The sequence below is a fragment of the Bactrocera latifrons genome, unplaced genomic scaffold (genome assembly GCF_001853355.1).
Source record: "Bactrocera latifrons isolate USDA-ARS-PBARC rearing strain unplaced genomic scaffold, ASM185335v1 scaffold_34, whole genome shotgun sequence".
In the NCBI taxonomy this organism is placed as follows: Eukaryota; Metazoa; Arthropoda; class Insecta; order Diptera; family Tephritidae; genus Bactrocera; species Bactrocera latifrons.
Window position 1 is genome coordinate 26805 of NW_017536979.1, and position 23584 is coordinate 50388.

General features: G+C 36.7%; 4 protein-coding genes across 11 annotated transcripts in view; 2 read left to right on the top strand and 2 right to left on the bottom strand.

Annotated features, from left to right (window-relative positions):
- Positions 1–1726: 1726 nt before the first annotated feature.
- LOC108971305 lies at positions 1727–7098 on the bottom strand. Its single transcript, XM_018937270.1, has 4 exons — positions 6668–7098; positions 5703–5849; positions 3338–3407; positions 1727–3261 (listed from the first exon to the last, which is right to left on the bottom strand). Exons 1-4 carry the CDS (start codon positions 6713–6715, stop codon positions 3047–3049), a joined length of 480 nt encoding a protein of 159 aa, XP_018792815.1. The 5' UTR covers positions 6716–7098; the 3' UTR covers positions 1727–3046.
- Positions 7099–7411: 313 nt separating this feature from the next.
- LOC108971316 lies at positions 7412–8447 on the top strand. The gene is made up of 2 exons (XM_018937286.1): positions 7412–7511; positions 7569–8447. Exon 2 carries the CDS (start codon positions 7571–7573, stop codon positions 8321–8323), a length of 753 nt encoding a protein of 250 aa, XP_018792831.1. The 5' UTR covers positions 7412–7511; positions 7569–7570; the 3' UTR covers positions 8324–8447.
- Positions 8448–8718: 271 nt separating this feature from the next.
- On the top strand, positions 8719–11109 carry LOC108971310 (sialin). The gene is made up of 2 exons (XM_018937277.1): positions 8719–9076; positions 9182–11109. The coding sequence occupies exons 1-2, from the start codon at positions 8851–8853 to the stop codon at positions 10654–10656; spliced, it is 1701 nt and encodes a 566-aa protein (XP_018792822.1). The 5' UTR covers positions 8719–8850; the 3' UTR covers positions 10657–11109.
- An 845-nt stretch (positions 11110–11954) lies between these two features.
- The window catches only part of LOC108971425 (membrane metallo-endopeptidase-like 1), a 29132-nt gene continuing 17502 nt past the window's right edge, over positions 11955–23584 (bottom strand). For all 8 annotated transcript variants that reach the window (XM_018937486.1, XM_018937488.1, XM_018937484.1 and 5 more), the window contains 8 exons: positions 19357–19410; positions 14820–14947; positions 14546–14663; positions 13446–14449; positions 13138–13300; positions 12961–13080; positions 12599–12795; positions 11955–12529 (listed from right to left, as the gene is read on the bottom strand). In XM_018937486.1, coding sequence (XP_018793031.1) covers positions 12257–12529; positions 12599–12795; positions 12961–13080; positions 13138–13300; positions 13446–14449; positions 14546–14663; positions 14820–14947; positions 19357–19410 — 2057 coding nt within the window. In that variant the 3' untranslated portion in view covers positions 11955–12256. The remainder of the gene's footprint in view (positions 12530–12598; positions 12796–12960; positions 13081–13137; positions 13301–13445; positions 14450–14545; positions 14664–14819; positions 14948–19356; positions 19411–23584) is intronic.

The following is a 23584-nucleotide window of genomic DNA, read 5'->3' on the forward strand; positions in this document are numbered from 1 at the left end:
CAGTAGGAAACCGCAGATATTCTATAAAATGTATATCTAAATAATCAGTATGACGAGCTGAGCCGATAGAACCTTATATGTGATGTTTAGGAGATTTATCCCACGGTAGTTTGCGCAGATTGTGTGGTCTCGTTTATTGTGGATTGGGCAGAGTACACTTGCATTCCAATCGTTCGGCATGCTTTCGTCCGAACACATTTTACAAAGAAGCTGATGCATGTTCCTTATCAGTTCTTCGCCGTTGTGTTTGGATAGCTCGGCGGCAAATCCATGGGGCCCCGCCGCTTTGTTGTTCTTCGAACGGGAAATTGGCAATCGAACTCCTTCATGGTCCGGTCGGGTTCGCCTTCTCCTGGCGTTATGCTTTCACTGTCATTCAGCAGGCTGGAGAAGTTTTCTCTCCATAATTTAGTGGGTTTCGGATACTAGATCACCTCCTTGGGTTCTACAAGAGTATGCTCCGGTCTTGAAACTATCTGTTAGTCGCCGCACTTTTTCGTAGAATTTTCGAGCATTACTCTTGTCGGCATTTCGGTCTCTCTCTCTCTTTCTGTCTACAAATGCCTCTCGCTTTCCTCTTTAGTTTTCGATATCTATACCATCCGGCGCGTGTGGTGGTCGATCGAAACGTTGCGAGGTAAGCAGTCTGTTTTCTCTCCGCTGCGACACGGCACTCCTCGCTGTTCTTTTGCACTTTCCGAAATCCAATGGTTTCGGTTGCAACTGTACGTAAGGAGTTTGAAATGCCGTCCCACAGTTCCCTTATACCGAGTTGTTGACGAGTGCTCTCAAAGAGCAGGAGTGCAAGCCGAGTAGAAAACCGTTCGGCTGTCTATTGTGATTGCAGCTTCTCGACGTCGAACCTGCCTTGTGTTTGATGGCGTGCATTTTTTGCTGCACAGGGGTGGGTGCGAATCTTGGCTGCAACAAGATAGTTGTCCGAGTCGATGTTAGAACCTCGGAGCGTATGCACGTCTAAAACACTGGAGACGTGTCTTCTGTCTATCACAACATGATCGATCTGGTTGGCGGCTTTTCGATCCGGAGACTAACAACAACAATCCACATACATATGTATATGTAGAAACAAAATTTACTGACAGTCCTTGGCCGGATAAAAGTCCAGGTCCGTTCCAGTTGCGTAGACTCGATTGTCGTGGGAACCGTACAAAATTACTGCCCGCTGGCAGTAGCTTTGCGAAGTTATTATTTTTTTTTTTTTTTAAGCAAAAACATATTTAAATGATTCTTACATGAATATTTAACTTTTGATCTGACTTTTAACATAAAACAATAAAAAGTATCCTATGCCCACGCTCAAATCGGTTTAGCCGTTCTTAAGTTAAAAATATACAATTACATATAATATATTGCAAAATCAACGGTATATTTTTTTATGCTGGACTAAAATAACACCTGTGTCAATTTCATGGCTTCCAGTGCTGTGGTTTTTCTGTTCTGGCGACAAATAATGAAAAATTGTTTCATAATATTTAATTATTTCTTAGTATTTATCAATCATTTTTGTTTTCCTAACATCTGATTATTTGAAAATTTGTGCCGCCAGCCCAATTACAGTTATAGCTTGTAAATTTTTAATAAAAATTCAAAACAAAAGTAGATTTTTTCGGAATATTTAAGTAAAACAACTGTAATTTGCCTCACTATTTAACTTTAAATCACCGTTTAAGTTTCGCCCTTTCGGCCATTAAAAAACACATTACAATTTTAATTTTAATTTCTTGATTATCATTTTAGTTTTTTATTGCACAAATTAGTATTAAAGATACATAAGTAAAAAGTTTAACTGCCTCAACGCGTTTCATACCATTACAATTCATCAATGGTACGCACATATGTATATGTATATATGTATGTATGCAAATATAAAATATATTTTTGTAAATTAGTTAAAGCTTAACTAGCTTTGAACTAACTCGCCTGCAACCCTTTTTCCTTCATTTTTAGTTCTTCGATTTACATTTACAGGTCAATGGTTCGAATGTAGCTTTTCTTATAGACTCCATAAATATTTTTGAACAAATAAGCTTATGAGTCTGTTAAAGCACTATAATTACCGTCGTAGTTGTTAGTATTGCTTGAACACTTCGCAACTTCTTCAGCCCCCTAATAAATGTTTACTATGCTTATTGATTGTTTATGTGTAAGTAGGTACAAGTTTACATTGCTAACAACAACACGAGACCGTTGTTAATTTAACAATTTCCAATTCCGCCTTTAACAATGGTCATACCTTAAAATAGGTGTTAATAGTTGATTGTTGTGGGGAATTTTACGGATGTTGATATAAGGAATTAAAGTAGAATAAGTTTATGAAATAAACACAATATTTAAATACCGCAAAACGTGCATGTAATAACATGAAGAGTTAAAATTTAGTGAGTTTGCAAGATGCAGTCTGGCTCAGAAACTCTCTAAATAATTGTGCGCCTAAAAATATGCAATTTTCTTTTCTGTTATGTGTTGCTAAATCTCGTTTATATACATACATAAAATTCGACATATTACAACAAAACTAGTTGCACTAATTTTCTAATTTTACAAGAAATAACACTGGCTAAACTTAACTTAGTGCTGTTAAGGAAATTTAATTTTGTTTCAACAGTTAAAGCATATATAGTATATTAATATTTGATATAAAACAGCATGACTTATACATATAAACTAAATTATGATTATTTTACTATTTTTTTACGATTTGTTTTTGTTGGTATACAATATAAAAAGGTTACACAATTGGTTTCAATACGAGGTCATATGGATTCGAGCCCTTTTTAGGCAATATTTTCTATAACCGACCATAACATATGTATATACCGATACATACAAACATGCATGCACTCACATGTATAAGGAAATGTTAGAAATTTTGTTACACGGAAGTTTTCAGATTTTACAATTTTACACATACTTTTTCGCTGCTTCCACTTTTCATATAATAAATAGCAAATTAACTGAATTATGCCGAAGATTTTCAGTTGTTTTTCTGAAATGTATCAGCGACCCGCCAATGTTAACAATGTGTTTAGAAAATACTAGCGACATTTGGGCCAGGCTGCGAGTTTGTGGGCGTTGGCTGAGTTGGCCGATCGATGTCCTGATAGGTGCGCTGTTGCGTGGTGGGGAAGACAGAACCGGTTTGTAGGCTGCCGCCGCGGGAATTGAACTCACGATACAGTAATATGACAGTTATTGGTCGTAGTACTAAATTGATGATAGAGAAGGCGACTGCCCAACCATCTAAAAGTTAATAAGATGTTTAATTTTATGTTTTAAAAGGTTGGTCACATATGCATATATTGGTTTGTAAACTTACTCATGAAATCGAAGTAGACTATAATGTTTATTAAATCGAAGAATATGCTGGAAACATTGATGACGAGCGCCTGCAAGCAAAAGGAAGTGAAAATTGCAAACTTTGAATGTTTGTCGAAGTAAGTTTTGTAAACTGTACAGATCACTACATTCTAACCTTATAATGAATTGTGGCGATAAATACAAATTACTTTGCGTTATTTCTATCATCAATCAAAATTTATTTATAAAAATATTTTCTATACAAAAAAATTAACTTATAATAGTCCACAAATATGTACTTATTGAGACGTAGCAAGCAATTCATAGGTATGTAGCTGTCTGGAAGCTCAAAAGTAAAATTTAGAACTTTTAATTACTAACTCTATTATATTTATTTATTAGGAATGCATTTTATTGTTATACTTTATGAACATAAAAAATATTTCTGTCTTACCGTAATGATATTATATGTATTTATGTTTTTTTGGGGCAGTCTCAAATTAAACAAAACAGATTAACCAAATATGATAAAAATGTTGAATCTAAGAGAGAGGAAGGCACACTATAATAATATGTGATAATGGCATTTTTAAACAAATATTAAGAGTCTAATGTTTGCTTGGCATGGCATGGTGCTTAAACCAGCGCTACAAACGACTTCCACATTTGGCTACAAATTAAGCAAGAAAACGAAATATTTAAATTTTAAGTTTATAAGCGGTAAAAGTAAAATATAAATTGATTTTGGTATATAATTACTCGCACTTAAGCTATAAATGGAGTGAGCATGCTTAGACGCTACAGAGACGTTGTCGTCATAGCTAATACTGTAAGTGATACAATTACTTGCGTGTTTATGTCCATATGTATGTATGCAACACCACGTCATTGTGCTTACGTGTGAAATTTTATGCTCCACAAATACGCTTGCTCGTCACTTTGGTTGTATTCAAATTCAAAAGTAGTAATGGTAACGAGCACAGCGTTCAAGAGGGGCGGCAATAAATACAGTCACACTTTATATACATATACATATATACTATTGCGTGTTTGACTGACTTCATTAATTTAAGAAAACGAAAGTCACTTTTGTTGGTCGCCCTGCAATACGTCTTCCCTTACACTACTAGGGACATGTAGCTCCCTTACACTAGGTACAAGTGGTGTAAGGATTTTTAGCGTCGGTTACCAAAAGCAAAGTGCGCAACACGCAATGTTAGCGATTTTCTTTTGAATTTATTAGCATTTCACAAGCCAGTCGACGGTCAAAGAATGCGATACCACAATAGTTAGGGGGTTTCAGAAGGAAGAAAGGTTGACCATTTGAATATTTCTCTAGCACCTTTAATACTTCACACAAACAAAAATCGATAACAATAGTAACCCAGAGCGGAATAATACTTCGCTATTTCATTAATTAAAGCTATTTTCGAGTAATTTTATTAGAGATTATGCAAAGGCATTAATGAAAGCAATTTACATGTAAAATACATGCTTAATTTTCAAACGATATAAACTGAGCACGAGTAAAGCGATTGATTTCTTATGTACATAAGTATACATATGCATATGTATATATACATATTGTCTTCCAAAAATGCTTAGCTAAACAATATCTTTAAAGTTAAAATTTTAAAGTTGGAAGTTCACGTTACAACAAGTCTTTATTAACACCAAGTTGTTATCACCTGCGCAACACTAGGCTACCCAAATGTGTATTACACATTATGTACATCTATAAATACACACTTACGCATGTAATTCAATCATTGTATTTCAATGGAAGTACAGCTAGAGATGCTACACTTTACATACATACTAATACGTTGTCTCGTTGCGAATTGTTTGAGTAGTGTAATAGTAATTGAGTATTGCTTTGTTTATATGCAAGTAAATAACTGAGAAATAACCTTACGTTATCGACTAATGACTTTACTAGAACAATTGTAGGAATTTTAGTTGTTGGTTTTGTTGTAAGCAAATACCTTAGAAGCTTAAATAAAACGTAATGAAATCCAACAATACTCATGTTTTTTTTACATTTCGTACGGTGCGATTATTATGAATTAAAAAAATTTGCTTTTATTGAATAGTTGTAAAATACATTCTATCGAAACAAAATTGAAACTAATGTGTCCTCGCCTGAGCTCTAATTCACACGCGTGACACGTCACATATTGAAGTGATTTGCCTAACAACGATATTTATTATAATAAATATATATTTATTATATATATATATTTATTAAATATATATTTAATAAATAATATAATATATATATACATATATACATATAGTGTACATAGTGTCTTAAAGTGTACCTGATCAGAATCTTACTAGCATACTTACGTACATACATATAAGGTGGACCACTTCGTACTTACCACTTGTGCTGCTTCAATGGATTCCTTGCAATGTATTGTCCAGAACATGGCAATCATAAATAGGAAATTGTAAAACTCATAAGCTCCATGACCCCAGGTACCGAGCATAGCATTTGTGATGAAGAAGAAGTGCACGAAAGCGACCAGCTGTAAAATAAACGTGAAATTAAGTAAGCTTTAGAGATAAAACTTCGGTTACATTTAAACCTAGGAGACGTATGAACTGAAATCCGTGGTGAAGCCATTCAAATTCAAGCAAGTTGTATGTATTTCCACACATGCATATAAGTATGTGAATTGAAACTTCATGTGCAATGAGGGTTGAGAAATTTGCATTTCAAACTATTGAATGTCTAGAACGACTATGTATTAAATGTTTGTGGCTGCGATTTCATGCACAAGCAAAGCCGCAAGAGAGCATCAACACAAATAATAATCGTAGGTGATTGCAATGCAGGGGGCCTTTAACGGTCGTTGTGGTCTGCACCACAATGTTATTCAATTCATTGCATTGAATGAATGCGATTGAGTCACCGCTTATGGACAAGCACATTTAATTGTTGATGATTTAAATACGTACTCAAATCAACAAAATTTGAAAAATAAACCCAAACAAAAGTACGTTTACTGATAAGGTTACGCCTCTTTCTAATGTTATTGCCTCTACAACATATACTATAAATATCCACATGTACGGGAATAGGTATGTATTTACAATTCGATGATGCATTTTTTAGTATATACAGAGTTAAATTATACATTGATAACTTCTTATCACAATAAAGAAATAACATTTAAAGAGGTAAATTACATCCTTTCATCTGTAACAACAACAAATAAAACTCAGTATTTTAACGGCTCAGTACTTGCGAAAAAATGGAGCTGTGCTTACGAAGAGCTCATTTTGGGCGTTATTAGCGAATTTTGTTGTTGAAATTTCATACATGCATACACACATTACTTACCTTAACTCGCACAAATGATGATCCCAATAATTCGTTTATGTCAGCCATTCTGCTTGCGTGTTAGTCAAAAAATTCTGATCTAGTTTATCTCAAACTTTTTAATCAGCGTAACACTCTCGATAAGTAATCTCGAAAGAGCAACAGCTGTTTATATTTTTGCAATTATTTGGATATTGCTCCACTTTCTTTTTTCTCACGCGCGCGCTGAGACCGCAGAATATGTTTGCACTCAAACCAGCTACAGGTGTATACTCGTAAATTTCTTAATGTGCCGTTTATTTGCGCTCTTTACATACAATGCGCAGAATCTATCGCTAATAAATAATATATTTTCGTACGTAATAGAACAATTCCAAATAGCACTAGAATGAAATAAATTAGCCTTTACGCGAGGAAGTCCAACTAGATTCTGAAATTTCTCGTTGAGAAATGTCGTAATCACGGAATTCATTAGCAAATGCGGCGTTGCCAAACAATAATAATAATTATTCATCATACACTGGAAGAATTTTATTCTTAAATTAGTTTGTATTCTGGATATTTTGAGGTGTTTTGCTGTTGTGAAGGGTTCTTGTCTCGTAAATGTCAAACAAACTTCGTGCAACATTATTCAAAGATTCTTTGCACAATTTATATTTTCTGAATTCAGATGTTTTCAATAACATAATAACCATTTGTTGTACATCAAGTTGCGTGCAGACCTCATATTAGGATATTAATTTATTCACAATGAATTATAAACAACGGAGTTTACTTGTCATTTGACAGATTGCGTCTTATCAGAATAGTAATTGGTGATATATCTCACTCCAATTAGTTTTGTACTTTGTCCGTGGGTGTTCCGGTATTAGCTATTATTTTTAATATTTATAAATTATTAAGTTTTTACAATATACTTCAGGAATGCCAGACATTAAAATCACCCAGCATATGCTTAATAATATCGAATACGATCGTGATTCCTTTGTGCAAAGTGAAAAAGTGTCTGGAATGGCTGACGTTGGTTGCAAATGCACACCAACAATTTTAATAGTTGGTGATAAAGCGGATCTAAATGCTGCCGCTTATCATTTAGCACAATCATTGCAGTCCCCTTTAGCTGCTGAAGTTATAACTACTGTGCTAGTGGCTGAGTCGATCCGTAAACCATTTTTGGAGCGCTTACAGCCGCAACTCAAAGCGATTTCGGCTGAAGTTGCGCAGGACGTACAACGAAATAGAGCTTTGGCTTTGATAAACGAACACAGCTGGGAGACCATTTCTATTGACGAGTTGGGAGACAATTCACCGGTGTTGGTTTGCGACGTGACCCATGAGCATCTGGGAACCGGTTACAATGGAATTGTCACGTTACACACTTTTCGCACTGTACAGGAAGCCATTAGCTTGTGTGGAAAAGAAACGTTAAAAGCCGTTAACGTATCCATTTGGACAGGTCATCATGCAAGTGCCTACGAAATAGCATTAAAGATTGCTTGCGATAATGTGTTTATTGACTGTCATCAAATATCTTTGGAACCATTGCAAAAATCTTCTTCATCTTCTAGTAACGGATCTTGTGCATTGGTTGAAAACAATTATCACTACGAAACACTAATATTAAAGAATGGAAGGAAAAATATTGTATTCCCAATTGGAACCGCTATTACCAACTAAAAGATATGCGAGCCACATGATGGCAGCTCTGATGTTGCCTTGGATATGGTATTTGTAATTGCTGTTGTTTTTTGTAATTTTGTAATTAACTTTTAACGATCCACAAATATAAATAAATTTTGTATAAATCTATGGTTATAAAAAAAGAAATCAGAAATTGGTGTGTTAAAAATTTTATACCTCTACTTATATGCAGAATTATGGTAACTCCCAATTCAAATTTATTTTAAAACATAGTTAATCAGATTTGTGCTTATTTTATACTAACTTTATAAAAATAGACTTATAAAAGTTGTTACACAGAGCGAAATAATGAATGGGTGTTTGGCAACTCTGCAGTATCAGCTGTTATTGCTATTCAACTAGTTTTCCTTTCTCTTTTCTGTTGATTTTTTTATTCTAAACAAAATTTCATTCGTGTTCATTGAATTTAGTCAAGTTCGTAAGCTGATTGTGTGTAACATGTTTGTTAATTTCTAAATTATAATTTGATAAGTTTTAATTAGTCGAGTGGTGATAAGCTGAATATGTTTCGCACAAAGAACTCGCGTGGCGTCGCTACTGCTGTAGACGTTGATGAAAGTGCTGGATTTGTTCGAAATTATGCAGCGGAAGATTACGATGATGACGACAGCACTTTCCATAATGACCCAGACAGCAATCGCAGAGCAGCGAACAGTAATGAAGATAGTGAAGTTTCCGACACAAATGAAGGGAGCTCTGTAGATACGCCTCTTATTGGTGGAGTTGAAGGTTATTACTCATAGACACATATACTAAAATGTGCATATATCGAACAAAATACGTATTGAAAACGTGTCTATTGTTAAATCTAAACTGTTTTTTTTTCAATTATAGATGATGGCGAATTTCCTAAAGCCCGTCATATCTTCGGTATAATGGGTTTCCTTGGTTTTGCAGTAGTTTATGCAATGCGTGTTAATTTGTCTGTAGCTATTGTGGCTATGGTGAATCAAACAGCAATACCTCAAGACAATTCCTCAAGCGTCGATGATACGTGCCCAGTACCAACACCAAGTAATACTACCACTCCGTCGAAGGAGGGAGATTTTTTGTGGGATGAGGCCACTCAGGGTTTAGTTTTAGGATCGTTCTTTTACGGTTATGTGCTGACGCAAGTACCTGGCGGTCGTTTAGCAGAGGTAATGGGTGGAAAACTTATTTATGGCTATGGTGTATTGATAACTGCAATTTTTACACTACTAACACCTATCGCTGCATATTGGAGTCTACCAATGCTAGTGCTTGTTCGTGTATTAGAAGGTATGGGCGAAGGTGTCACTTATCCAGCAATGCATGCAATGTTAGCGCACTGGATTCCACCACTGGAGCGGAATAAATTCGCCGCCATTGTATATGCTGGTTCGAACATAGGTACAGTGATCTCAATGCCACTAGCAGGATGGCTCTGCTCTTTGGAGTTTCTTGGCGGTTGGCCCTCAGCATTTTATATATTTGGCTTACTTGGCATAGTATGGTTTTTATTTTGGATGTATCTCGTGTACGACAAGCCAAGCGTACATCCGCGTATATCTTACAAGGAGCGTGATTACATAGAGCGTAGTATTCGTTCAATGCAACCACGCAATTATACCGAATTGTTGACCGAAAACGAAAATGATGTGATACAGACAACGAATGAGGAGATACCATGGAGTTCCATTTTCACATCACTGCCGTTATGGGCAATCTTAATAACACAATGCGGACAAAGTTGGGCCTTTTATACACAATTGACAGAACTACCCACCTATATGAGTAATATTCTGCACTTTGACATCCAATCGAATGCAATGTTAAACGCAATACCTTACTTCACGAGCTGGATTGTGGGCATTCTGTGTTCCGGTTTGGCCGATTGGATGTTGGAACAACGCTATATTTCTCTACTCAACTCGTATAAATTATGGAATTCAATAGCGTCGATTATACCATCGATCGGACTTTTAGCCACAGCTTACGTGGGCTGCAGTTGGGTTTGGGTTACAGTAATGTTGGCCGGTGTTGGTTCCTTTGGTGGCGCAGTATACGCAGGCAATCAAATGAATCATATTGCGCTAAGTCCACGCTATGCGGGCACTATGTATGGCCTAACTAACTCGGCGGCCAACATATGCGGCTTCTTAGCACCGTATGTAATTGGCGTAATCATAAACCATCATGAGACACTGGCACGATGGCGCATTGTATTCTGGCTGGCGGCAGCTGTAAATATCGGTGGAAATTTCATATATTTAATATTCGCTAGCGCCACTGAACAGAGTTGGTCACGCAACCCGCGTCCTACTACAGCCCACACCATACGCTCCTAAATTGATGTCTCAAATCGGCATTTGGTTAAATTGTCGACAATTCCGTGATATACGAATGGATGCTATTATTTCTTGAGTACCTACGCAAATGTGTGATAATTTAATATTTCCATTTTAACGAAGGGGTTCTACAAGCTGTGTAGATATAAATGACCAATATAATACCAAAAATTACACGAAAAGAAAAAAACTATAACTACCAATTAAGTAGTAGTGCTCAACTTTTAAAGTTCTAAATTTGTATGTGTTGAAATTATTTATATAAAGACTGTGGTATAATTTTACGTTGTAATCGTTTCCATCATTCATTAAGGAGAAAAATTGGAATTGAAAACTCACTGTAAACTATATATTACTTTTTCTTTTAAATTATGTAAGAATACTTGTTCCTTTATAACTGTTGATAACGATAAATCATTCCAGTTATTCTATATAAGTTATAAACGAAAAAATAATTTATGCTGTTAATAAAGTGAGAATGTGCTCTTTAAAAAAAAACATATAAAACTGGATTCAATAATTTCAAATAACTTCTTTATCTGCAAATGAGAATAATTTGGCAACTTCAACTGAACAACGAATTTTGAAGAATTAAGTTCTGCCGTTTCGCTGTGTTTCAAGGTGATATTACCCCTTTGTAGTGGCAAAGCAGGGCCATAAATGCATACATTTATAAAAACTGTAAAACTTCGCCTAGTTAGAAAAATAACGGCACCACCTGTTGCATTTTGCCCTAAGTATAAAAGATTTGATATAAAAAGAAAAATTTTAAAACAATTTCAACTCGTGTTCTCATCCATATACTCTTGCTCAACACTAAGGCTGAGGCAAAATTTGCAAACTTTTGCATTACAATGCTGGAAACAAAGAAAACAACTCGCCGTTACGTTTGTGAAATTACGATATTGTGTCATTTTTTATTCTTTTGTGTTTGTTATCAATATACTAAGTACATAGTTTGTTTGTGTGTGAATGCATTTTTATCTTTACACATATACATGTATAGGTTTGTTGTTTTTTCTTTTTTTTTATCTGCGCTGTGCACGACTTCATAATTATATCTTAATTTTTTGTATTGAATTGTGCCGTATTTAATTGTATGTATGTACACTTGTAGGCATACATACCAAATGTATGTACATATGTATGAATGGTTAGAGCAATGTATGTATGTGTGTATGTATTTGCGTTATACAAATTCGCAAATGAGGGTTTGTTATGTTTTGTATCTTAGCTTGTTACGTGTGTGTGTTGACGTACGATATTTGCCTAATTCTTGTTAATTTTACTCACTCAACTTAACATTCTCTTTTTTTATTTTATCCTCGTATATATACGAAGTTCAATAATGCTTTAAAACATTTATAAAAAAATAAAATCATTAGATACTAATTCTATTCTGCAAGCAAACTGCTTTGAATATTTATATGCCTTGGCATTATTACACTGTGCTACCCAATCAAATTTATTGTATACATTCTCATTTAATAGCTTTTTTATGCTTATATAAATTACATATGTATATATATGTACATATGTATATATATATATTTAATAAAGTTAGTTTGTTAGTACGTGCATGTACTAGATAGCGAACTTTCTACCACACGCTACACTTTTCTACGGGATTCATCGGAGAGCCGAGTTTGCACTTGTACGCTTCGGCAAAGTCTTTTGAGTTCGAGAGTGGCGCGAGTACGCGTATGAAACCGGGTGAGTGCACCGAAGAGCGTATCTTCGTGACGGCGTCTTCGGGACGCATAGAGCCGCACCAGATTTGTGCGTAGTTCAAGAAGAATAGTTGGTCGTGCGTGAGATTTAGACCTGGTAACTCCGGTTCGGGTCCATGCCGCTTAACCCACTTCTTGTAGGCCTTTATGTGTTGTGGAAAAATCATTATATTTATTGTTTTTCAAATTATCATGGAAAAAGTGTTGCCTACCCGAAAAGCCTGCTTAAGTCCACCATTATCCGCTATGTTTTCACCTTGCGTCATGCGACCGTTCACATACATGCCCACCTCTTCAATCTTATAACGAGAGTACTGATCGATGATGCATTGTGTACGTTCGCGGAAAGCTTCAATGGTGGCATTGTTCCACCATTGCATCATGTTGCCGTCCTTGTCGAACTGCCGTCCTGTGATGGATAATAAAAAGTGTTAATAGTATTGAGATATCTTAGAGTTGGGAAAGATGTCAAAGTTTTGAACAATACTGATCTTGCTACATACAAAGTATTGAAAATTGCGCTTTAAAAATAATAAAAAAAAAGATATTTTGATTTTTTAAAAATTTCCCTTACCTTTATCGTCGAAACCATGGGTTATTTCATGTCCGATCACGACACCGATTCCACCGTAGTTAACCGATTTCGGATAGTTGTTGCTATAAAATAGTGGTTGGAATATCCCTGCCGGGAAAACTGTAAAATAAAAGCAATAAGAGATTTGCTTCAATATGAACTTCAAGTAGAGCGTACCGATATCGTTTTTGTTTGGGTTATAGAAGGCATTTACCACGGCCGGTTCCGTCGTCCACTTCTCCTTATCGACTGGCTGATGTAACAGCTGTAAATTTTTGTCCGAATCCCATTTCAGTATGTTAAGCACATTCTCCATGAAATTATCAGGGACGATTGTGAGCTTAAGGTAAAAATAAAAACAAAGAAATGTAGCATAAACATACAAAAATTTGGGGTTATCATAGAATAATGGTTGAAACTTAAATTACAGCTTTTTCAAATAATTTTTATCACTACCGCATGTTTGTATATACTCACAAACTCACATTTTCGTACTCTTTCTCCAGCTCCGTTGCATTATTGAGAATTTCCGGATAACCGATGCGTTCGTTCATAGCGTTCGCCTTTTCTCTAGCCACCGCGCGCGTCTCGTCGTCCATCCAGTGATTTTCCGTTAATAACTCATTGAATGCCTCCCTCAGTGTGTGTATCATTTCAAGGGCCGTATCCTTGCTTTCCTGATTGAAGTTGTCCCGTATGAAGAGCGCGCCCACCGCCAAGCCCAGTTTTTTATTTGTCCATTCAACGCACTGAGACCAACGCATGCGTTCCGATTGTACACCCAGCAGTATTTTACGGAATTCAATGCGTTCGCGTTGATACTCGTCGATCATGTGTGCCATTATTGACATCACCAAACGCCAAATGACGTAGTTGTGTACCACGCGGCGATCGGCATTCTCTAGAATCTTACCCATTTCCACGAGATATGGCATGGCGTAGCTGACCAGCACCTCATCCGGCAACAATTCGATATCGGGTCCTAGTACGGTTTTTAGAAAAACTGTCCAATTCAGTTGCGGCACTTGAGCTTGCAACTCAGGCAAAGTGAGTTTCGTGTAGATAGCGCTCGTGTCGTGTCGATCCGCTTCGGGCAGTGAAGCGTTCACTAGTTTAATTTCAAATTGCAACACGTCATCTAGCTCATGCGTTGCAGTCACGGGATCAGCACCCAGTAGTATTGCAGTTTGCGTCATATACTTATGGTAGGCCTTCAAATCATTTTCACTGCTCGGTTTCAGGTAGTAATCGCGTGATGGCAGCGCCAGCTGTAGTTGATCGATTTGTAAGATGTTAGCGGAAGAATTCTTATCGTCGGCGCCCACATATAGCTCGACTAGCACCGGCTCACTATAATTACCACGTATAAGTCCCATTAATTGCTCGATGGTCATATTGGGCGGCTGCCAATTCGGTGTGATCACTGGCCAACCGCCAAGCGACTGGAGCACCTCCTTTAAGCGACCCTCGCCAATTTTGCGAATCTGAGCTAAACCGTAGGAGAGGAATTGAAGATGTTAGAAGATGTAGTTATACAGCTGAATTTCACTAGTGCAAGGGAACGCAACAACTGTGCTCAACTTACGTAAATCCATACAGCTTTTATAAAACTGTTTAGCTTTGATGGTGGCTTTGTTGTCGTCGACTTTAATGGACTCCTCTAGTACGCCCTTCAACACCACTTGCTGTTCGTCGGACAAAACCTGAAAATATTTATGAAAATATGAACATACATATACATATACATATGTATGTATATAAATGAATATCTGATTTTTTAAATAGAAAATTTAGAAGACGTATTTATTTTGAATATTAAATTATTTTTTTAAAGCGGTGATCGTGAACTGTTTACTCACCTCGAATGTGCTTATCGAACTGCGATCTTCGGGTATGATATGTATCTTATTCCACGTACCACAAGCGTATTGAAAAAAGTTCGTACAAGGGTCCGCCGACGTATCCATGGCCGAAAGTAAAGAAGCAGCTGAAATTATTAAAAAAAAATAAAAAATAAAAAATTTAAGAAAACTGGCAGTTACAATTAAAACAGATTGCGCTAAAGTCTATGTATGTTCAAGGAAGTCGATGAAGACTATATGTACTAGCATGGCTACTATAAATGGTGTCGGAAAGATAAGCTAATGATCTATTCGTATTTAAGTATTTATTCAGACACTTATGGTTTTTAGCTATCATGAGAAGTTGCCAGCTGTGAGTCTCCCCACATTTAAAACACAATCCGAAATTCGAAAAAAGTGAACCCCGCTCTGCTATAACTTTTACATCTACAAGTGTTGGGGTGTGACCCAAAACCTACCGGGTTCTATTCAGACGCTTAATTTTCTCGGGCAGTTGGTTGAAAATGTGATATTTTCACACAATTTTCTCTGCGTACTAAACACCTACGAGTATATACAAGTGACAAAAAAGCACCCGGAAATTGTAATTAAATGACCTGGGTATATGATATTTCAAAGAAATGCATTTAGGTAAGTTGGAAGGATTGTCCTTCATTATTCTGACAAATTTGAGCGCGATTTTTACAATGGTTAAAAATATCGAAATAATAACTTGTCGCAAATTTTGTATTTCTAACAAAATTTCGTTTGCGGAATCGTTGCAAATATTGCAAAAGGCTTACGGTGATTCAGTTTTATCAAAAACAAAAGCTACAATGCTTTCGAAGATTGTCGAGAGATTGTTGAAGACTTGCCTCGTTCTGGACTTTCGGAACTTCGACTTCTTCAACTGATGAAAATATTAAAGTAAAGGATATGGTGCTTGAAATCATTAGAATGCAAGTGTTAAAGAGATGACAAGAAGGTTCCGACATCTCTCGCGAGTCCGTTCGAATGATTTTGGGTATGAATGCGTTCTTGCTCAACTTGGCCAGGTAAAGCTAATTTTTTTCCAAAAGAGTACCGTGAACAGATCTATTTGGACATGCTTGATTTTTGGGAGTTCCGATCCCACACTCATGGTGAACACTATAACTGCCGATGAGATATGAGGTTATGAGTATGATATGAAGACAATTCAACAATCACCTAAATGATGGGGAAAAAACGAGCCGAAACCAAAAAACCACGCCAAAGCCGCTCAAAAATCAAGGGTGTGCTCATTGGTTTTTTCTCGATAATCGTGGTTTGGTGCTTCATGAATTTGTTCTGGAGCGACAGACGCTCAGTAGAGGGTTCTATTTTGCCGTATTGAGGCGTTTGCGTGAGAACATCCGTCGAAAACGGCTAGAATTTCGAGCCAGGATTGTGACCGAATTTAAAGCCAAAAGCACAATGAATACCATCGATCAACCACAACATTCACCAGTATTTTTCTTGCTCCCCAAACTGAAATTGCCGCGCCGTTGAACCCGTTTTCAGTCGCTCGAAGAGATAAAACAAAATTCCCTGAAGTAGCTGAAGGCCATCCCAAAAAGTCGTATGAAAAGTGTTTCCAGGACTGGAAAGCTCGTTGGCATAAGTGCATGTGGTGGGGATTTCTTTGAAAACGACACAATAAATTTTGATTAATAATTAAATATTTTGCATTTATTTACAATTTCTGGGTACTGCCTTCTTCTTAACCTAGCCTGTATTCCCCTTTTAGTACTGCTTCAAGCATTCACTACAGCTTCTGTTCAGTTTGTACTCTACTTTTAATAAATTTAATTGTATACGAAACTAATAATAATAACAATATTGCACAGTTTTAATGCAATAATTCAATATTAATTGCAGAGAAAATTTCTTAAAAGCGTTTCTTTCATTTTTATTTGTTCTTTTAATGTAATAAGTGCTGCAATATTTACGCAAATATTAGATGTAGGAGAACAATTTTGTATGTACAGACCCTGTAGGAAACGGTGGCAGCTTAGTTCAGGTGCACAAAACGTCGTTATTTGTTCGAGTTCATACTATTTACTATAAAATAAAAACAGACGAATTTGCTGATCTCAGTTGACCCAGTCTGCTACCATTTCCATAGTTCGACACTAGTATAAAAATGTCAAAAACTCGCTAATCTCCGATGGTTTAGCAAATTAAAGCTTAGGGCATTAATGTTTATAAATCCGTTATTAGCAAGGTAAAAAACTGAAGATTTTATCTCGCCCAACTTTAGCATATAATTTCTAAATATTAATTTTCATTTATATTTAATCTATTTTAATTTTATTTTCCATTTGTTAATGCACAACTTATTACTCTATTCAGCTCTTAAAATTATTATACTTTCAAAATTTACTCTGAATTCAGTCACTGCTACATTAAACCATTCCTCACATTTTAAGCCTACTTTAAACCGGTTGCCTTGTAGTACGAAGCTCTAACCTCTGCACGATACTAGTCGGCATGAAAAAGCGAGGGTAGATATTTGACAATTCTTTTGTAAAGTCTTTGGAAACCTTTAGCATTGCCATATGTTACTGACAAAATTTGCCTAGTTCTCCGGTTTTACATTTGGCTGGTCAGTTTCTTTCACTGTATGGAAGGTATTTGTGTAAGTTTTTACTGAAAACATCAATTCTTGCTTCGCACATTCATATTTATGCGCGTACATACTCATAAGTACATATTTGTTTGTAAATAGCGCACGCCTGCTTGCTTCCTTGCGTCCCTCACCGCCTTTTGAAATTTGTTATGAGCTAAAGTTTTAAAACAAGGAAATACACAAGTGTCGGTGTGTCTTTAATAGAAAGAGGTCAGGGTAAATGGGTTGTGTTAGTTCGCATGTGCACCAGATGCTTGTTGTTGCGCGCGGACAAATGCATATAAGCATTATATGAGTACATACAATTTACAGGCCATAGTGTGAGTGCGCTGACACAGAGCGCTTCTTTATGTTACTCATACGCCCAGTGGAGCTGTAGAACATTATAAGGTACGTGTGCGTGAATTGCAGCACTTTGTGAGCAACGCACACACTTATATACATATGTATATATGAAGAAATGTGTGCATGTGTGCATAATTGTTTATAAAAGGCGAAGTATTTATATTAGCTTTGTGTGTGCATGTGTGTGTAATTGCCCACTTGTCAGCATGCGAAACCGGCAGATTGTGACTGCTACATTTCGTTTGGCCGTTATCTTGCGCATCGTAGAGCAAAACGCTTGCGACAGGTACCACCGTTAAGCTTTATTTTTAAAGCTGCAACTTCACTAAGTAACTTTATTAAGCGTGTGCCTTCCTTTTCTGTTGTTGGAGTTGATTTTTGCTCTCTATGCAAAAGTTGGCGATATTTTTATTTTAGACAAATATGTGCGACAAGCCTACACATGCTACATGAACATGACAAGAAAGATGAATGTTGCCGCTTTCAATTTAGGCAATCTGTGAGCATACAAGCGTAGCAAAGAAGACTTTGAAAATTTCCCACACACACACACAATTGCGGGCGCTTTTATGAGCAAATGGAGCATTTTAACATGACAGCAACAGAGGTAGACGACAGTAATAAAAACAACACGGCATGCCAACAACCTTTTGACAACGGCTATGACAGCAGCAACAACAACAACGGCAACATCCACAACAATGGGCCGAATCAGTGGCAGTGGCAACAACAGCCAGTCAAAGCCATTCCCACACACGCATCCATATGTACATGTACATATGTATATGTGTATGAGTGTGTAATTACGTGCATGTGCGTGTCCGTATGTGCAATCATCAAATAGCCCGCTGGAGAGTTATGCTGAGGAGGAAATTACATGTTTGTGCCACCAATAAAAATCAAAATGGCTGGCAATGTCATGTTGGAACATATGAAATGCATTTTGAATTGGACGAGCATTTACCAGTTGGCAGTTGACTGTTAGCGAGCGTATTCTTACTTTATCCATTCATTCGCTCTTGACGCCGCGGCGTACGGCCAGCTGTAGCGGAGGTCCAGTTATAATGAACAATGTGGCGGTGATGAACATTGTTGACAACAAAGATTGTCGTCGTTGTCATCGTTAACATTATTTGTTTGTCATTGTTGCTTTTTACTTGCTGGCTGTATTTTCTAATTCCTGGTTGCGTTGTGGGAATTGAGTTGCATGCTTTTTTTGTTGTTTGGCGTGGATGCATATGTGTTGCAATTTTTTTATTGTAAATAATAAAAGTTTTTTTTTGTATTTTTTTATATTTTCTATTTTGAAGTCTGTAACATGTATTTGGCAATAGTTTAGTAGAATGCCATGTGCCTGTCAAGGTTTTTACAATAGTGTGCATTTCATGATTTTGCGTGTCCTGCTATATTTGTATATTACTATCTTCGGTATATGTATGTTATAAGCGCAAACATAAGTCTAAGGAATACCCCATATATTGCTATTATTTTATTTTCTTAATTTGTTTGCGCCGTCGAGGATATATAATTTAAATTTATACATTATTTTTTATGCCTTACCTGTCCGTACACAATCTTCCGTTAAGCAAATATTTCGTTGAGGAAACTTCACATCTGGAAAAGACAATAAAATACATTAATTCTTGCCTAATTAATGTTTTTTTAATCATTTAAGCTGAAATTTGTAACACAATGATCTCAGTTTATAAGGTAGTTTTCCATTATTTTTTTTTTTAATTTTAAATGTTAACCTTTTTTCCGCCTCGTCTATTGATTGAAAATAAAGGGTGCTTTTTTTAGACTTGTAGTTTTCATGATGGATGTATGGATAAGTTCAAGCAAATGAGGAAGTTCTCTTATCGCAATTCGCTAGGAAATGACCAGAAATGATTATTTTACATATAAATGGCTGAAGTAGCCCACGACTTCCGGTCTTAGATTAAGTATCCTCTGGGTAGCCAAAAACATCCGTTTGAAGGCGAGCTAAAGTGCGCAGGGATAACAGGGGTTGTGCGCTGGGTTTGGGACCCGCCGCGTAAAAAAACATCACCAATGAAAAGAACAAAACAGGCTCTGATGAGCGACATAAGGAACTGTGGGAGGGCATTTCAAGCTCCTTACGTATCTACCGCTATAAACAAAACTATTGGTTTTCGGAAAAGACAAAAAAAAGCTGATACGATGAGGAATGCCGTGTCGCAATGAAGAGAAAACAGACTGCCTACCTCGCAACCTCACAATCGACCACAACACGCGTGATATGGGATAGGTACCGTAAGTTAAGGAGGACGCATTTCCAGATAATAAAAGGAAGCTTGACAAGCTGGCCTACAGGGAAAGTGATCGAAAATTCTACGAAAAAATGCGGAGACTGGCAAAATCTGGAGGTAATCTAGTGACTGATGCAATGATAGCATTACGCCAGGAGATGTCGAACCCGTTTCTCCAAACGATGTTCCATTGCCTGATCATGGAGAAGTTCGATTAGAATTTACCCGTCTGAAGAACAACAAAGCGGCGGTGGCCGATGCATTGCTGGCCGAGCTATTCAGATATGGCGACGAAGAGCTCATAAGTAGCATACATCAGCTTCTTTGTAGAATATAGTCGGACGAAAACATGTCCAACGAATAGAATTTAAGTTCTGCTCTGCCCAATCCACAAAAAAAAAAAAAAAAAAAACACAAAATCTGCGCCAACTACAAGTGGGAAAAGTTTTCTTAAGATCGCTTATAAGGTTTTATCGAGCGTATTGTGTAAAAGATTAAAGTCCACCGTCAACAAACTGAGTGGACCCTATCAGGGTGACTTTAGGCCTGGAAAACCCACAACTGATCAGATATTCACCAGAAAAGAACGGTGAAAAGAGAATCGACTCGCCCCACCTCTTCGTCGATTTCAAAGCTGCTTTTGACAGCACGAAAAGGAGCTCTCTTTATGCTGCGATGTCTGCATTTGGTATACCCGCAAAACTAATACGGCTATGTAAATTGACGTTGAAAAATATTAAAAGCTCCGTCATAACTTCTAAGATGTTGATGAGCGCCGATAACAAAGTCAGCCTTCAAATCTAGCGGAGTCGTGTTACGAGTTATCAAGACACAGGTTCTGCGGAAGATTTATGGTTCTTTGCGCATAGGCTTGCGGCGAATAGCGCAATGCATCGAACGATGAGCTGTATGAGACATACGACGACACTCCAGCTCTGTGAGTATTCGACACAGTACCCGCCGGAGGAAGCATGAGAAGAGGAAGATCTCCACTCCGTTGGAAAGGCAGGGTGAGGAAAGACCTGGATACACTTAGTATCTATAATGGCACCAAACAGCGAAAAGAAATGACGTTGTCAACGCCAATACAGAAGGAGGAGATATATTATCTAAGCTGCATTTATATTATTTTATTATATCAGTGTTTTTGTTCTGTTTAAACAAACTTTTTAAAATTTTGCGGTCCCAAACTTGCAACTCTCTTTAAATAAAGGTATATTTGCGTTCTCTCCATATACCTTACTTTGTTTACTGAAAATAATTTTTTGAGCTTTTATGGTAATTCATATAAATTATTTGTTGGCCGAACAGTCCTAACGGAATAACTCCCGCCGTGGTTACAGTGAAGTAAATGAAAGCAATCTGGCCAATCTATCCTCGAGGATTTAAATATTACGGCATAATGTGCTCTGCGCAAGCTTCTGGCAGAGTAAAAGACAAGCGAATGCAATTCTATTCCCGCACTCGTACATGTGCACCATTATGTGATCGGACGATGTGGCAAGTGACACCAATGGAAATAAACGAGATTTTAATACTCTCGACATGAGCAAAAACAACCAGTTGGCGGCGAGGACATCAGCTGCAATCTCATAACACGCTGAGGGCTGGCAAGTAGCCACAGCTTGACGCCATGGAGTCGGACAGATATGTCAAAATACATACATACATATATATCAATACATATATATAAAAGGGTAGTTTGATAAGCGAGTGACGTCGTTGAATCTAGAGGTTCTGAAGTGAGCGAGTTCATCGCAATTCCAACATATAAGGTTATCTTTGTGATGACTATTATGATTTTTCATTAAACCTGAATATTTTGGCTTGTGGTTGATGCTATTTTATTACGATTCATAAGAGTACTTTATAATTTTCATGGGAGATACTAAGAATGCGGACAACAATGCGGACTTCTTTACTTAAAACCAAAGATTTTGGAAAATTTGCAGTATAAGTAATTAATATAATGACGGTTTTGTTAAATAAGAGTTGAAAATAAGAAGAAAATGCAGGAAGGGAAAATCCACGTCGAACAAAAATAATGTCTTTGAAATGTATGTACTTACAAAACCACCCTCGCAAATTGTTGGTCTTTCACCTGCAGTCTGTCACAAAAGCTTGCAATATGAAGCAGTGTCAGTCACTGTAAGTGTAACAATGTTAAATTTAACAAATAAGGAAGGGCTAAACTCGGGTGCAACTTGCAAGAATTAAAGCCAGGAAAATACTTTAAAATGTAAAACGTCAACCAGAGGATCGGAATACAAGAAGTTATATATATATATGTATACTCTATAAATATAACTCATTTACTGGCCGACAAATTCGGCATAAGATTTGTTGGAAAAACGAAAGTCACTATATGTATTATACGGAATTGGGTTAATATCTACCCGATATTATTATACACTAACTCATAAGGAGATGTTCAAAAATCCTGGAAATAAGGAGGGCGAATGAAGTTTTCACTCAAATTCATCCATTTTTGCCACACATATACGCTGTAAATTTTAAAACACGACATTTAATGTCTATGGCGAATTAGTTATGGATTTATTGCGCTTTTAGTGGTTTTGAGCAGTACCGTTATATGTGGAGTGAGCGGGGTTATCTTTCTTCCTGTCGGTAGGAGTTCTTATAATATTTCAGCTTAGCAAATTTGGTTGTAGCAGCTTTAGTGGTTTAGGAGATATGAACATTAAATATATTAGGGGGCGTGGTTACACTCACTTTTCAAAACTTTTTTGATAGTGTGATCCCCTGTGCCATTAAAATTTTATATCTCAATTTAGTTATGGCATTTTATATGTTTTCGGTTAATGTCGATTTATGGACGTATCAGTGTCCCGAATACGCCCATCTATGTACTATTTTTTTTGCCAAGGATGTGTACCAAGTTTCATCAAAATATCTTAATTTTTACTCAACAGACGGACAGACTATCAGTGTTGTCTCATTATCCTGATCCATTATATCTATACAACCCTATAACTATCTCGATTAGTTTTAAGTGATATAAACAATTGGTTCGGGTGAACAAAACTATTATACTCTGTAGCAACATGTTGCTAGTATAAAAATACAAACATACACCAACATGCAAAGGCTGGTGGGGAATACAAGCAAACTGAGGCTATAACTCGTCGAAGGTGAGTTAATTGAATTGTTGTACGCATACGACCTATCATGCAAACCGTTATATATGGATGTTTACTCCTCTCGAGCGTATCGCTTTAAACGATGTTGTTCATTAAAATCGATAAAAGTACGCTCTTACCACACCAACAATTTATCAATGCGCTGCACTAATGGACAACAAACGCTCCTCCAAGCACACATACATACATACATTTATAAGTACATACTCCCATACGTTCGCTTGAGTGTGCTTATGTGTAGTAGGTATATGTTACAAACTGATCAGCACACTTCAGCTCAAAAGCTTACCGGATATGAAAGTGGAATATTGGCTATGAGCACCCGCACACACTCTCGCATGTATGTAAATGCTTATG

What these genes read in the sequence shown, in the direction of transcription:
- LOC108971305 (XM_018937270.1), bottom strand. Translation starts at nt 6,715, where the DNA reads ATGGCTGACATAAACGAATTATTGGGATCATCATTTGTGCGAGTTAAG. An exon ending in CATCATTTGTGCGAGTTAAG is followed by an intron (nt 5,850 to 6,667) that starts GTAAGTAATGTG and finishes TTTATTTTACAG; the next exon opens with CTGGTCGCTTTCGTGCACTT. An exon ending in CCATTGAAGCAGCACAAGTG is followed by an intron (nt 3,408 to 5,702) that starts GTAAGTACGAAG and finishes TTTTGCTTGCAG; the next exon opens with GCGCTCGTCATCAATGTTTC.
- LOC108971316 (XM_018937286.1), top strand. Translation starts at nt 7,571, where the DNA reads ATGCCAGACATTAAAATCACCCAGCATATGCTTAATAATATCGAATAC.
- LOC108971310 (XM_018937277.1), top strand. Translation starts at nt 8,851, where the DNA reads ATGTTTCGCACAAAGAACTCGCGTGGCGTCGCTACTGCTGTAGACGTT. An exon ending in TCTTATTGGTGGAGTTGAAG is followed by an intron (nt 9,077 to 9,181) that starts GTTATTACTCAT and finishes TTTCAATTATAG; the next exon opens with ATGATGGCGAATTTCCTAAA.